This window comes from Urocampus carinirostris, chromosome 7, assembly GCF_059441175.1.
Source record: "Urocampus carinirostris isolate Australia breed hairy pipefish chromosome 7, RoL_Ucar_1.0, whole genome shotgun sequence".
Taxonomy (NCBI): domain Eukaryota; kingdom Metazoa; phylum Chordata; class Actinopteri; order Syngnathiformes; family Syngnathidae; genus Urocampus; species Urocampus carinirostris.
The window spans coordinates 11,787,662-11,803,104 of record NC_142355.1 but is presented as its reverse complement, the minus strand read 5'-3'; the positions used below and the strand labels follow the sequence as shown (position 1 = coordinate 11,803,104).

At 39.4% G+C, this 15,443-nt stretch overlaps 1 protein-coding gene across 1 annotated transcript in view; it reads left to right on the top strand.

Moving 5' to 3' along the window:
* Nucleotides 1–4,745: 4,745 nt before the first annotated feature.
* cstpp1 (centriolar satellite-associated tubulin polyglutamylase complex regulator 1) overlaps nt 4,746–15,443 on the top strand; it is an 18,977-nt gene continuing 8,279 nt past the window's right edge. The window contains exons 1-6 of the mRNA XM_088339235.1: nt 4,746–4,983; nt 5,082–5,184; nt 5,263–5,393; nt 9,898–9,982; nt 11,597–11,682; nt 14,417–14,618. Coding sequence (XP_088195361.1) covers nt 4,941–4,983; nt 5,082–5,184; nt 5,263–5,393; nt 9,898–9,982; nt 11,597–11,682; nt 14,417–14,618 — 650 coding nt within the window. The 5' untranslated portion in view covers nt 4,746–4,940. The remainder of the gene's footprint in view (nt 4,984–5,081; nt 5,185–5,262; nt 5,394–9,897; nt 9,983–11,596; nt 11,683–14,416; nt 14,619–15,443) is intronic.

Here is a 15,443-nt window from a genome sequence, read left to right as displayed (position 1 = left end):
TTATTTTACTTAATTATATTTGCATGTATTTTTTTCCTTCTACAGTGAACGTCCAACCTACTTAATTTTTGAACTTTTTTTATGATGAACCTCATTCATCTCGAGCAACTCAGTGTCTCACAACAAAATGTTAATTAACTATATATATGATATAAGGAAACACATCTACAATATAACATGTTAAACTACATAAATAAACACGTTTGAAAAAAAATATGGTGTAAGATTATTTTTATTTTGTAAGAGAAAATATGACAGTTTGTAAGGGCATGGAGCCCTGGAGGTTGACAGGTATGCACTGACTTGCCAGCTGTCATTGTTTTCCGTCGAAATTAGAGTGATGGGAGACATTGCCGTCACCAATATTAGAAAAAAAACATTAGTTAGTGTTGAAACAATGGCAAGAAGTTGGCTGATATACTCCACGGAGAATAGCGGCCTAATTAAGAGATCCGACAGAGAGCACTAAGCCGCGTCCATCATAGTTACGGTATCCATGTATCACACACGGAGCAAATGGAGCGGCCAAAACAGCAGCAAGCGACCCTTGAGTCACTATTCCTGATAACATAGCCGGACCAATTCTTCCTTATTATAAACTACATCTCAAAAGATAGTAGAAAAGGGTCTCAATCATTATATACAGTTATATTCATGACATCAAGGTGTCTAAAGACGCTAATAACCATTTAAGGATGGATGCAAAATATTGGCGATCTATGAGGAAGTCAGGAGCTCCGTACCAACTACACATAGATTCAGATTTGTGAGAGATAATGGTACATAGAAGATATACTGTACAAATGAGTGACCCAGCACATCAAATTCACGAAACGAGTGTTGCCATCTCCACCCGTTCTGAGGAACATATGGAAGCTACATTACGAGCCTCACAAACACGATAAACCGGATCACGAACTGCACTTCCTATCCATACAAAAATTTACAAGTGTTACTTTAATTACGAAACGTCACCTTTGCCTGTATTTGTTTTGGTCATATGCTAATAAGGTATGCTAATGAGGGTGTAGTGATATACTCAAAGAAAGTGCAAGTAAAGGATCAGCAGTGTCATGTCCAGCATGGTCGCCGTGGTGACCTGCTGGCCCCGCCCCTTGGGCACCGGCTGTAGCAGATCGTCTAATCTGCGTGTGTGCTTCTTAAAGGTGGGTTTTGGGGATTGCCGGTTGCTGGTTCATTGCGTTTTCTGTTCTGCATTAATCTGTTCTGTTTGACTTGAGGAATCCCGTGTTTGCCCGTTCTGAGTAAAAGCCTGTTTTGTGAGTATTCCTAGTCTGAGTTCCTGTTTGCCTGTAAGCCTGTTTTTGTTTTGTTTTGTCCCTGAGTGTTGGACGACTTTTATTTCCTTGATAAAAGTGACTGATCGTTAACGCGAATGAGTTCTCCCTTCCTGCCTCCTGCCTCTGTTCTGGTCCGGTCCCGTGACAAGCAGTAACTTCCAAACTTCTCTCACTGACAACAACAGCTTAATAAAAACAAAACACTGTAGAACAAATAATTTTGTTTCGGTGCCCATGCTTTAATCGATGCTGTTTCTCCCTCTTTTTCTATTGCTATTTATTTCACTCTTTATTCTCTGGATTCTTTGCTATCTCTTTCTTTCTCTTTTTCTTACTATCTTTCTCTCTTATTTTTTTTCTTTCTCTGCCTTCATCTCTCCTTTTTTCTGTCACTCTTTTGCTGTCTTCATTTCTCATTTTATTTATTTTTCTTTCTCTTTCCTTATTTTTCTTTCTATCTTTCTCTCTCCCTCCCTCTCTCTCTCTCTCTCTCTCTCTCTCTCTCTCTCTCTCTTTCTGTTTTTCCCTCTCTCTCTTTTTTCTCTTTGATCTGCTAGACCGGCCCCTGTAAGGCTGATTTTTTTTTTCCCACCATATGACCCCTGAGCTAATATGAGTTTGACATCCTTGCCCCAAGTAAATCATAAAATTGTTATAAACAATCAACAAATGAATAATCGACACACCTAAATAAACATGACTTGACTGGCAACTTAAATCCATCTACATTTTAATGCGAACCTGGTTTTGCATGAAGGCGTCAAGTAAAGTGTGTGAGTGTGTGTGTGAAGCACATTGTAAAGCGCTTTGGGAGGTCTTCATCTATATAAATGCAGACCATTTACCATTTAAAGTGATGACAGGCAATTAGTGACTGCTTATGTCTATAACCAAAACGCCTCCCTTTGAGTATTTTGTCAGGGGATCTAAAAGATCCTCGAAAAACATAAATGTAAGTTTAATGTGTCGTTTTTAGCAAATAGATAAATATTATATTTATCATATCATGTCTTTACAATATTTTATTCATTAAAAAATGTATCTGTATTGTAAAATAGGTAAAAATTTCAGTACAGTACACGAGTAAAACTTATTGACAAGATGCAGTGGCAGGCCGTGAATTTCGCACATAGGCCTTCAGTACTGCTACGTCTGAATTAGTGCTGCAACAATGAATCGAGAACAACGATTAAAATCGATGATTAAAAGCGTTAGTAACTAATTAGCTCATCGATGCGTTGTGTCACGTGATTTATGAGCTACCAAGGAATTTCATAGCAAATTAGAGTGCACATCATCTTGTTGTGACGCTGGAAATTGTAGTACAGCTTTGGTCCGGCAGTGGGCGCCAAGACAGTTTTTATAAAAAAGTTATGCAACATTTTTTATATACAAAATTGTGAACATTGCGTCATCTACAAACGAAATTGACATGTACTTTGTAGTGTTTGACAGTTTCATCCTGAAACAAAGTTAACACTTTTCAAGGGAACAGACATACAGAGAAAAACATTCAAAAAATAAGTATAAAATAAATAAAGTAAAGATAAAAATAAAAATAACGACATGTTTAACTCTACCCAATGGGAGAATTCTTGAGCATGCATCATTTTTATATTGGCAGTGTTTATCATATTCCAAAATAAAACCCCAAAACAAATTTGTTGACATCATTTTGAAAAGTGGGTTTGTTTACATTTTTGATTACCGTATTTATTAATTTTTTGTCGATAATAAAAAGCCACACAAATTGAAATGCATTGTTTTTTTCTTTTTTGATTTGTATAAGTCCAAATTTAATATGATCAGTGGATAAGGTGGTAGGAAAAGAGTATCTTACATATTTGCAGGTGTATAGCATGCATTTCTATGCACTTATAATTTTTTGCCATTGTTTAATATCATAGAATATATTGTTTTAAAGCTGAGAACTACTTCTTTGTCAATAGTTGAATAATTAGGAGGGAAAGTAAAAATCTGATTCATCGATTAATCAAAAAGATAATCGACCGATTCACAGATTATGAAATTAATTGTTAATTGCAGCCCTAGTCTGAAGCAATCCAACCCTTAATAATGATCTTATGCCTATGAAACACCTGCTGCAGCTACAGCCGCGACACATATAAAACACATCAATAATAACCTCTAACAATTGCAGTATTGTTTCATAATATAGCCATTACTCACCAATAATCCTTTTTATTTGTGCACAAAAAGCTTCTTTTCTTTCCTCAAGAAGATTTAAATTATTCTGTTTTATAGATTATCCGTGCATTTCAGTTCCATCAGGAAGTTGTTTTCTATAGCCATCGATGCTAATGCTGAAAGTCCAGCTCATCCAGTCGTATTTTTAGCACAAGTCTTAATTTGATTTAAGGCTGAAAATTTCCGTTAGGCAGAAGCAATGGACATTGGGATTTCTTTCTTCATGTTTTCTTGTGATACTTTCGTTACCACCCATAGCCAGTCATAGTTTGTGAAACCGTTGACATTTCTGAAGACCCGCTAGCAGGCCTTGGACAACCAAATTGGAATCTGCGTGGCTAAACCAGAGGTGGCTTACCCAGTCCACGAAAGCTGCATGTCCTGCATGTTTTGGAGGTTTCTCTTCTCCAACCCAGTTGATACGAATTTTCAACTTATTAGCAAACTGTGTGGGAGATGCAGGACTGAACCAACATCTTAACCAGGGTTGGGTAGGGTTACTTTAACTGGATTACTTTCAATTACTTTTGGATTACTCTAATGCCAAATATGCTAATAAAAGACAAAATAAACTAAATATGAATAAAATTACTAAATTTTGTGCAGGCTTGGGGAGTGACGGAATTCATGGAACGGCAAAATTGATGTTGGCAAGCTGTTTGGATTTATTTTCATTTTGTTTCTGTCGCATTTTATGTTAGTTTTGCCGGAGATCAAAGAGATCAAAGCCAGGAGAGAAAGCTTACCACATGTTGTGAGTCATAATTTTATTCATATTTAGTTTCTTTCGTCTTTTATTAGCATATTTGGTATTGGAGTAATCCAAAAGTAATTGAAAGTTATCCAGTTAAAGTAACCCTACCCAACCCTGATCTTAACTGGGACCGCAGAACTGATTTTGAAGGCCTTTGGGTAGATTTCTGACCCTTGAAACAAGTTATGGCTAAAATGTGATGAGCGAAAAGCTTCAATATGAATGCACACATATGAATGTAGCGCATGTACAAAATATAACATTGCATGATTCATATATTTTTTAGGCCAGCAGAAAAAGGCCTTGTGGGCCCTGACGGTCCACCACTGGCGAGATGACGCTTCATAACAATGCAAATCAACCAAGAATGTGTCAGTTTTACATGTGACGTCATTGCTGTCAACCAAGCCATTCGCGTTTCCGAGGACACGCTTAGGAACCATTCTTTCGTCGGAGTTTTCTAAGTGCCATTAAGACTGTGACTCACAACATCCGTTTTGTCCAGAACGATCCCATTCACTAATTAGGATAAATGACCTAAAGAACGTTCAAATCTTTGGCATCAAATATTATCCAAATATTATCTTAAGCGAATTATGTCAGTTTATTTTCTCAATACGCAAACCTGAGCGGTTAATGTGTACAGTTTGACATTTTCTCTCGGTAAAACGTCAGGAATGAATTGCTTTAACCCAAGTGTCACGGTCGACGAATATCTTGGTACGGTTTTTTTCCATCGTGACTTGTTTTTTTCTGTGGGAGCACATAAATGTTCAAGCTTCGTTCACCTTCGATTTTATTTCTGTTTTTCTTCACAGCCGAGAATGGTGTGTTGTTTTATTTGAATGATGCTCTGATCCAGCTGCTGCAACATAAAGAAGAATACACTAATTTTGGTGTAACCCGATACTTCGCTGAATAGTATTTCACATTTATTATTCTATTCTCCCTGAACAGAATGTATCAATGGTATTACTTATACTTATATTGTGTGTTTAGTTTTTGCAGCGTCAAGAATGGCATTCACATTCTTTTTAGAGAGTTTAACTACATAAGGGCCACCCCTCATAACAGAGCCTCATTCATCAGAGTCTTCTGGAGATGCTACCGACAGATAGGCAAGAATGAAGGTGAGGAAAACACCTACCGTAAATTCCGGACTATAGAGCGCACCTGTTCATAAGCCGCACCCACCACATTTTAAGAGGTAAACCGTTTTTGTACATACACAAGCCGCACCTGTATATAAGCCGCATGCGCCCACATTTAAACATGTAACACAAACACAAAGTTAACCCAAACCCGACTTCAAGTCCCGCGATTGAAACTAAATGTCCTTCATTAAAGTCCACAGTCCAAAAATCACAGCCGGCAAAATGAATGGAAAATGATACCGGTACTTAAGGTTTGATTCCGACCTGCAGATCCCGGTCCCGTTGATAGTAAACCAAGGAAAAAAGTGTATATTTCCAAAGGTAAGGGTGGGAAAAATATATCAGATCAACACATCGACTTAGAATCCAACATGGCGGCGCATGGATACATGCTTGCGGCTCGTCCAGCTAATCTTCTATTTATTGCCGTTCTCTTGTCTTTTTTGCTTTCACTTTTGGACACATGTGTGGCCAAAAACACTTACAGTAGGGACGAACTTATTCGGTTGGGTGGGCGTCTAAATTTCGACTTTTCGGGCACTTTTTATAACGCCTATGATATACCGAGCGAACTTCAAAGAGACCCGGCATCCTTGTGGACAGCTATTCCTCTTAATAAACGACGGCGGCGGCCCCGTAAAGAAAGAAAACAGAAACGTGGTTGCCGTGCAGGTAGATGTGTGAAGCGTGTGAAGTCCAAGCAGCAAGATGGACGCGAGGATGGACGCGAGGATGTAACTAATTCCACCATTCATTCCTCGCCGGACAACCGACGCTTTAAACTCAGCGCTCACGAACGGCCACAACGCCGGGAGCTTTTGAAGATCTCGACAAAGACTACAAAGAGTTCAGCTAAGTCAAATGATTCAGCAAAACTGAAATTTGGTCTGTTAAATATTAGATCGCTTGCTCCAAAAGCTTTACTTGTTGATAACATTATTCGTGATTATAAACTTAACTGTATGGGTCTTTGTGAAACGTGGTTACGCCCGGATGAGCACTTAGCGCTAAATTATGCCTCTCCCCCAGACTACGAGAGTAGTCATATAGCACGCACGCTGAAAAGAGGTGGTGGTGTTGCGCTAATCTCTGAAAAATCGCTCAAATTTAATACACGTACCTCTAATAATTACAAAACGTTTGAGGCTCTTGTGATGCGGTCCCCTCAATTGTCAATTGATGTAATAACTATCTATCGTGCACCTGGGCCATACACAACTTTCTTAGACGAATTTGCTGAACTTTTGTCTGAACTAGTAACCTATGCAGACAAAATTATAATTATGGGAGACTTTAACATTCATATGAACTCCCCACACAGTTCACTTACTATTGCGTTTAGTTCTCTAATTGATGCATTTGGTTTTACTCAACTGGTTGACTTGCCAACCCATAAAAATGGGAACACGCTAGACTTGATTCTGACTCGAGGAGTTTTAACCTCAAACATTATGGTGCTACCGTGTACTACTGTTATCTCTGATCATTATTTAGTGACATTTGAGGTGCTAACTAAATGTAGAGTTAATAAAGATGAGGGATTTAGCGGACGCAATATAAGCACTGGCACAGTTTCTGAGCTCTTTGAACTCCTTCCTGGAGCAGTTGCGTCCTTTCCTAAATACAATGGCTCGATTGACTCACTCATGAATGAGTTCAATACCACCCTGACTAGTGTGCTGGATTCAATAGCGCCCATAAAACTAAAATCACGTCCTAAAAGACGCACACCTTGGTTTACTGATGAAACTAGAACCCTTAAAAAAGAATGCAGGAAATGGGAGAGAAAATGGCGCGCTACCAAGCTTGAGGTTTTCCATCAAACCTGGTGTGACAGCTTGTTAAAGTATAAAGCGGCCCTTGCCTCTGCAAAATCGGCCTACCTTTCGAAGGTGATTGCGTCTCAAAAGAACAACCCCAAAGCCCTTTTTGACACTGTAGCATCGCTTACAAGGCAACAGCCTATCGCAGACAGTTCGACACACTCTGCTCAGGAGTTAATGGTCTTCTTCACTAAGAAGATTCAATGCATACAGGAAGAAATTGCAAAAGATATTGTTAGTACCACACGTATTAAAGGACTGAAATTTACAGATGCACGACAGGGTGGCTGCCCTGGGAAAATGGCCGGTTTTAGTGAACTGTCACTTGATGATCTCAAACAAGTGGTGAATGCGGCCAAACCGACAACTTGCCAGTTCGACCCGCTCCCAGGTTCACTTATTAAAAGTCTTTTTAGCGTCCTTGGGCCTTCAGTTCTAAATATTATAAATACATCACTCTCCTCAGGTGTAGTTCCAGCAGCTTTTAAGTCCGCCGTTATTAAACCCACACTGAAACGACCCAACCTTGATCCAGAAATATTAAGTAATTACAGACCTGTGTCAAACCTACCTTTCCTCTCTAAAGTACTCGAAAGAGTAGTGGCACAGCAGCTGAATGCTTTCATATCCGAGAATAACCTTTTTGAATCCATGCAATCAGGATTCAGGGCTAACCACTCTACTGAGACAGCTCTGATCAAGGTAACAAATGATCTCCTAATGTCAATGGATTCTGGCGCTTCATCACTTTTGCTGCTGCTGGATCTTAGTGCTGCTTTTGACACAGTGCGCCACAATATCCTACTAGAACGGTTGGAAAAATGGATTGGTCTCTCAGGAGCTGTCCTCTCGTGGTTCAAATCCTACCTCTCAGATAGGACGCACTGTGTTAAATATGGTGAAACGACATCTGAGCCCTTTAATGTTACCTGCGGTGTTCCGCAGGGTTCAGTGCTCGGCCCCCTACTTTTCAACATTTACATGCTTCCATTAGGTGATATTATTCGCAAGTACAATATCAGCTTCCATTGCTATGCAGACGACACTCAACTATATCTTCCGTTGGAGGAATCTTCCACACTAAACTGTGGAAATTTGGAGGCCTGTCTCACTGAGATAAAAGAGTGGATGTCACTCAATTTCTTGCGTCTTAACTCTGAAAAGACTGAAATGTTAGTCATTGGTCCTTCTAAATGCCGGGACTTATTCTCAAAAACTGCTGTGAACATTGACAAATGTCACATCACACAGAGTGACTCAGTTAAAAATTTAGGTGTCATATTTGACCCTGATCTATCCTTTGAGATGCATGTAAAGCAAATTACTAGAACTGCCTTCTTCCATCTTCGCAACATTGCTAAAATCCGTTCAATACTGTCTCAGTCTGATGCGGAAACAATAATTCATGCATTTGTTACCTCCCGTCTCGATTACTGCAATGCACTACTCTCCGGTCTCCCGAAGTCCAGAATCAAGTCTCTTCAGCTAGTACAAAATGCCGCAGCGAGGCTCTTAACCAGGACAAAAAAGTACGATCACATAACACCGATTTTGGCTAACCTGCATTGGCTCCCAGTTAGCCAAAGATGTGACTTCAAAGTTCTCTTAGTATTGTACAAAATCATACATGGACTTGCTCCCTCTTATCTTTCAGATCTGATCTGCCACTATGTCCCGGTCCGAAGCCTACGATCTGAGAGTGCTGGTCTTCTGATGATCCCGAGAGCAAAAAAGTCTTCTGCTGGTTCGAGAGCGTTCTCCATCCGGGCACCGGTGCTGTGGAATGCTCTTCCCCCTGAGATTCGATCTGCAACCTCAGTGGAAATGTTTAAATCTAAACTTAAAACTCACTTCTACTCCATTGCATATGAATAACCTACTCCTCTTGTCGGTTGAAAATAGTTTGTGTAATATAGTGTAACAATCTGTGAAGCCCTTTGAGACTCTTCGTGATTTAGGGCTATACAAATAAAAATGACTTGACTTGACTTGACATTTACTCACGCAACTCCTTTTTCTTTAACCAACTTTTTACCCCCTCTTCTTTCCTTGTCTGTCCCTCACCTTTAGCGGTCCCCACTTAAACTCGGCACCCCACGTTTGTTCCGCCCCTCATTTTTCGTTCACACGTGCAAAACATATCAGAATAAGTGTCTAAAATAAATACAAATAAATACATTACAAAAATATAGAGTTGCAAATACATATTATATATGGGTTACACATATTTACAAAGAAAGACGGTACACCGAGAGAGTTTTCAATGCTTTAATAATAATAATAATATAGCTTTGACAGGGCAGTTAATGGTAGCAACACTCGAGCGCCGCTGGCGGCCGTTAGAAAAATTACATAAATTGGCCGCATCACTGAATAAGCCGCAGGGTTGAAAGTTAGGGAAAAAAGTAGCGGCTTATAGTCCGGAATTTACAGTATTTTAATGTATAACCTTAAAAGTGTGAAAAGCAAGTGGCACAGTTCTTCCAGATGACGACTTGGATGAAATTGACATCGAAAATGTTGACCTCTTTATTTGTGTAAGGACCGTGCTGCTTTTTGCAACTGCATAGGGAATATTATTTTACAACCGTATTACATGTGGCAAGTGCATGTTATAACTGTGTCCCGTTCTTGTATTTCTGCTTTGCGGCATCCAGATATGTTGTCTTATTTGGAGTACAGCTCCCTGCTACAATTGCTTTGTCCAGACTTCCCATTGGAGACAGTAAGGGGGGCAGCCAGGTCAGTTCACTACAATATCACAGATAACAAAAGGTCATTCTCAAACCTTGGATGTAATATTTTTGTTATTGACTTGTGTTGCTCAGTGTGAATTGCGCATGCTTGACTACTGTTAGAAATTAAATACATAAAAAATCGTATCGTTTATCAAATTGTTCAAATTAGTTATCTGACTCCATTAACCAAACACAAACTTCATTCTCCTGACAATGATTGCTCGTTTCTTTCTAGGAAAAGCTGGACAAGAATAGCCGACATTTTCACACGGAGGCAGTTTTAATTTCTTAAATAATAATCTAAGTGAATTCCGTCGAATTAGCCGAATTCTTGTCGCTCTTCGTCGAGCCTCCTTTCTCGATTGTCCCTCGATCTTCTGAAGTACTTCTGCCCACGTCTTTTCACAAGCTGGCGTGCCGGCTCCTCCCATGGGCGTGCTGACTCTTCCCACGGGCAGGCCAGAAACTCCCCACGTGTATTCCACCTCGTCTCCTCGATGTCTGGTGCCTGAGCGATTATCAAATCAGTGCCTGGCCTTCTGCGTCTTGCCCTTCTCCGTCAGAGTCCAGTTATCAACAGAACTAAACAAAACATTCGCATTCGGAACGGCGTGACCTGTCATTGAACTTAAGCCTTCTCTGTGAAAAATCTTCATTGCATTCAATAAATGTAACTTGTATAAAATCCTTTATAGTAATATGTATAAAATCCTTCATTACTTAGGCAATATTAGTCTCGGTGTCGGATGAAAACAGAATCACCCAATTGTGGCTTTAAAATGAGTTCAAGTCATGCCTGATTGATTCGATAAAAATTATATAACACTCTTCACCTTAAATAAATATATCTCCAAATGGTAGTGTACAGAAAGATTGTATCACTGTAAGTCTGTTCATTTGTTAAAATGTGTCACTCATAAATATTATGCAAGTGCTCCAAAACTTAAAGTCACACATGCCTTGCCTAAAATATATTACTCATTCTTGCCAAGTGACATTATTTTAGCTGTACACATAAACAAAACAAAATAAATGCTGATGTTAAGAGGGGAAACTACATCAGGCAGATGTAATGTTCACCAATTATACCTGTAGAGGTCTCTCAGAGTGGCCCATGTGATGCAAATTTATGGCAGTGATGATTTGATAAATAAGTACACAGGATTAAACTACACACAGTACAATTTGTGTGACAAATAAATAATAAAATGTCGAAGAAACAAATTTCAATATACTCAGTAGCGCTCGTATAATCAGAACACCCTATACACATCCGGAGCCATTCCACGGATTATGGCCAAGCTCTCCAATGGCTCGCACTCAAAGTGTAGTATACTGAGAAATATAAATGTGTAAAACATTTCTAAAAAATTATGTCGACTGATTAAATATTATAGCACGATATCATGTCACTAATTATCGGGTCTTTTTTTTTCTATTGGCCCGATAACTTCGACTTCATTTTTGTCTTTTATCGGTTCAATAACTACCAGCCTAATAAATATCATGCACTCTTAGCATGTTGAATAATATATGAATTGTTTTTCAACACAATTGTTGACAATACATTCATCTTATTGGCAACTGTGAGTTTGACTGCTCTTCTTCTTCCCCATAGAATTGTTCTGATGGACGTGAGTTTAGACTGCTTGATGTCTTTCTCTGACTTCCTTTATGCCTTTCAGCTTCAATTCTACTACCAAGGTACTGTTTCACGTTGTTTGAATGTACAAAAAGAACAGTGCTTTTGGGAAAAAATTGCAATCATTTTATCGTCCTTTTATCAAAACGTGATGAAAATGTCTTCCTAACTATGATTTAAAGTCTTCCGATTTTTTGTACATAACATTGATTTGATTGCGATTGGCTGGCAACCAGTTCAGGGTGTCCCCTGCCCACTGCCCGATGATTGCTGGGATGGGCTCCAGCACCCTTGCGACCCTACTGAGGATAAGCGGTGTAGCTAATGAGATGAGATGAGAACGTTGATTTAGACTATTGTTTTGTTTGGTGTAAAAAAAAAAACCCACCGACATTGTGCATGGAAATGTGTATTAATTAACCCTCAGTTTCAAAATCAATACATGATATATCTTTCCTAGACAGAACAGATTATAAACCTACCAATTATCTGAATTCATGCTTTAATCCCAATTAAAGGTAACATTGAGTCTAAAGTATTCCAGCCCGACCCGACCCTGACCTGCAGGATTTTAAGCCCGACCTGGCCTGAGCCCGATCAATTAACTTTACTTGCAGGACCGAGCCCGCTGCAAACGCAAAATGTCATTATTATTTTTTTTTGAGGACTCCACAGGAGGAGAGGTGATGTATGATAACAAAAACCTGTCTTTTGTAACAAAATCCAAGTTAAACAAGACTGTGCAAACATTTCCATCTTTTATATATCTACTGGACTGTCTCAGAAAATTAGAATATTGTGATAAAGTTCTTTATTTTCTGTAATGCAATTAAAAAAACAAAAATGTCATACATTCTGGATTCATTACACATCAACTGAACTATTTCAAGCCTTTTATTATTTGAATATTGCTGATTTTGGCTTACAGCTGAAAAAAACTCAAAAATCCTATCTCAAAATATTAGAATACTTCCTCAGACCAAGTAAAAAAATAATTTTATAACAGCAAAACTAAATCAAACATTTGAAAATGTCCATTGATGCACTCAGTACTTGGTTGGGAATCCTTTTGCACGGATTACTGCATCAATCCGGCGTGGCATGGAGGCAATCAGCCTGTGGCATTGCTGAGGTGTTATTGATGCCCAGGATGCTTCGATAGCGGCCTTCAGCTCATTTGCATTTGTAGGTCTGGTGTCTTTCATCTTCTTCTTAACTATACCCCACAAATTCTCAATGGGGTTCAGGTCAGGGGAATTAGCAGGCCAATCAAGGACAGTGATGCCATGGTCAGTGCACCAGTTACTGGTGGTTTTGGCACTGTGGGCAGGTGCCAGATCATGCTGGAAAATGAAATCCTCATCTCCATAGAGCTTTTCAGCAGATGGAAGCATGTAGTGCTCTAAAATCTCTTGGTACACAGTTGCATTTACTCTGGACTTGATGAAACACAGTGGACCAACACCAGCAGCTGACATGGCTCCCCAAACCATTGCTGACTGTGGGAACTTCACACTGGATTTCAAGCAACTTGGATTTTGCTCCTCTCCAGCCTTTCTCCAGACTCTGGCGCCTTGACTTCCAAATGAAATGCAAAACTTGCTTTCGTCTGAAAAGAGGACTTTGGACCACTCTGCAACTGTCCAGTGCTTCTTCTCCATAGCCCAAGTCAGACGCTTCTTCCGTTGTCTTGAGTTCAGAAGTGGCTTGACCATGGGAATACGGCTATTGTAGCCCATTTCCCGGACACGTCTGTGAACTGTGGCTTTTGATACCTGGACTCCAGCTTCAGCCCACTGTCTTTGAAGCTCCCCCAAATTCTGGAAGCGGCTCTTCTTCACAATTTTGTTAAGGCTGCGGTCATCTCTCTTGGTTGTGCAGCGTTTCCGGCCACATTTTTCCCTTCCAACAGACTTTTTGTGGCTATGCTTTGAAACTGCACTCTGTGAACAGCCTGCTCTTTGAGAAATTTCTTTTTGTGTCTTACCCTCCTGATGGAGGGTATCAATGATGGTCCCCTGGACAGCAGACAGATCAGCAGTCTTCCCCATACTTGTGATTTAGTTTACTGAACCAAGCTGAGTGTTTTTAAGGCTCAGGAAACCCTCGCAAGGTGTTTCGAGTTATTTAGATGATTCAGGTGATTAGTTGAATAGCCTACTTGTATACTTTTTCATGATATTCTAATACTTTGAGATAGGATTTTTGAGTTTTCTTAAGCTGTAAGCCAAATTCAGCAATATTCAAATAATAAAAGGCTTGAAATAGTTCAGTTGATGTGTAATGAATCCAGAATGTATGACATTTTTGTTTTTTTAATTGCATTACAGAAAATAAAGAACTTTATCACAATATTCTAATTTTCTGAGACAGTCCAGTATATCTGCAGAGGTTACATTAATTGTCAATTTTCCATCATTGACCGTTTTTTGAAATCCTGTTGAAAATTGGGCCACAAACCACAACAGCAGTACGTCTTTAAGAATCTAGTGCGGCACTTTAAGAAAGAGAGAGGCAGAGAGACAAAGAACAATGTATGGTCGGCAAGAGCCAAATCATAGAAGGTTTTTTTTTTTTCCCCCTTATTCAATAAATGCATTTTTTTAGTTAGGTATCCACACATCGTTTAGTATATTTTTATAAACGTATTTATTTTTTTAAAAGTCAGCCAAAGAGAAGCCCGGCCTTACCAGATTATACTGATTGACATCTTAGTCCCAACCCAGGCCGAAATTCAGGTTTGACTCGGGTTTGGGTTTAAGATTTTAACTCTCATTCCGATTGTTCTTCTCGTAGAATTCCTGGGTAGTGTGCTGCTGATCTTCCAGGATCTGTTAGCTGGGAAGAATCCAAACACAGTCATTGTCCCCACGTCTAGTTCAGACGAGCAGCTTCCTTGCTCGGCCACAGAGCAAAATAACAAGGAAGTGGATTTAGAGGTGGAGGCTTCCACTCTGGCTGAGTGTATAGAAGCACTCTGCGACCGCATGAAAAACAGGTAGATCATTTTTATGTAATATGACACACCAAAGCCTTATACTCATAAAATACGTTGCATTGCATAGATTCAGAATTTTTGCTGAATTTGTATTTATATTTTTACCTTCTGTACTTTTCAAGCCAAACTGACAAAGGTTAAATGTATTGCGGGGACAAGATCTAAAGCAGGGGTGTCGAACTCATTTTACCCTCGGGGGCCACGCGATAGAACAAATATTCTCTCGGGGGCCGGACTAGTATATTAAAGAGAAAGAAAAAGAGAAAGAAATGAGACAAAGCGAAGGAGAGAAAAAGAGAAAGGGTGGGACAATGAAAGAGAGAAAGAGAGAGAGAGAAACAAGAGGGAGAGAGAATGTGAGAAACAAAAAAGATTTAAAGACAAATAGTGAGAGAAAGGGAAATAAAGAGAGAAAGAATGATATCCAAATAGAAATAGAAAGAGGGAAGGAGAGAAAAGAGAAGGAGAGAAAGAGAGAATGGGAGAAGGAGAGAAGGGGAAAGTAGGAGAGAGCGAAAGAGAGAAAATGAAAAATGGAAAAGAGAGTAAAAGAAGGTAAAAAGACACAGAGAGAGAAAGAGACAAAGATAAACAAAGAAAGAGAAAGAGACACAGAAAGTGAATGAGAGAGAGACACACAGAGAAAGAAAAACGGAGGAAAAGAGAGAGGGAGAGAGAGAGAAGGAGAGAAAGAGAATGGGAGAAGGAGAGAAGGGGAAGCAGGAGAGAGCGAAAGAGAGAAAATGAAAAATGGAAAAGAGAGTAAAAGAAGGTAAAAATACACAGAGAGAGAAAGAGACAAAGATAAACAAAGAAAGAGAAAGA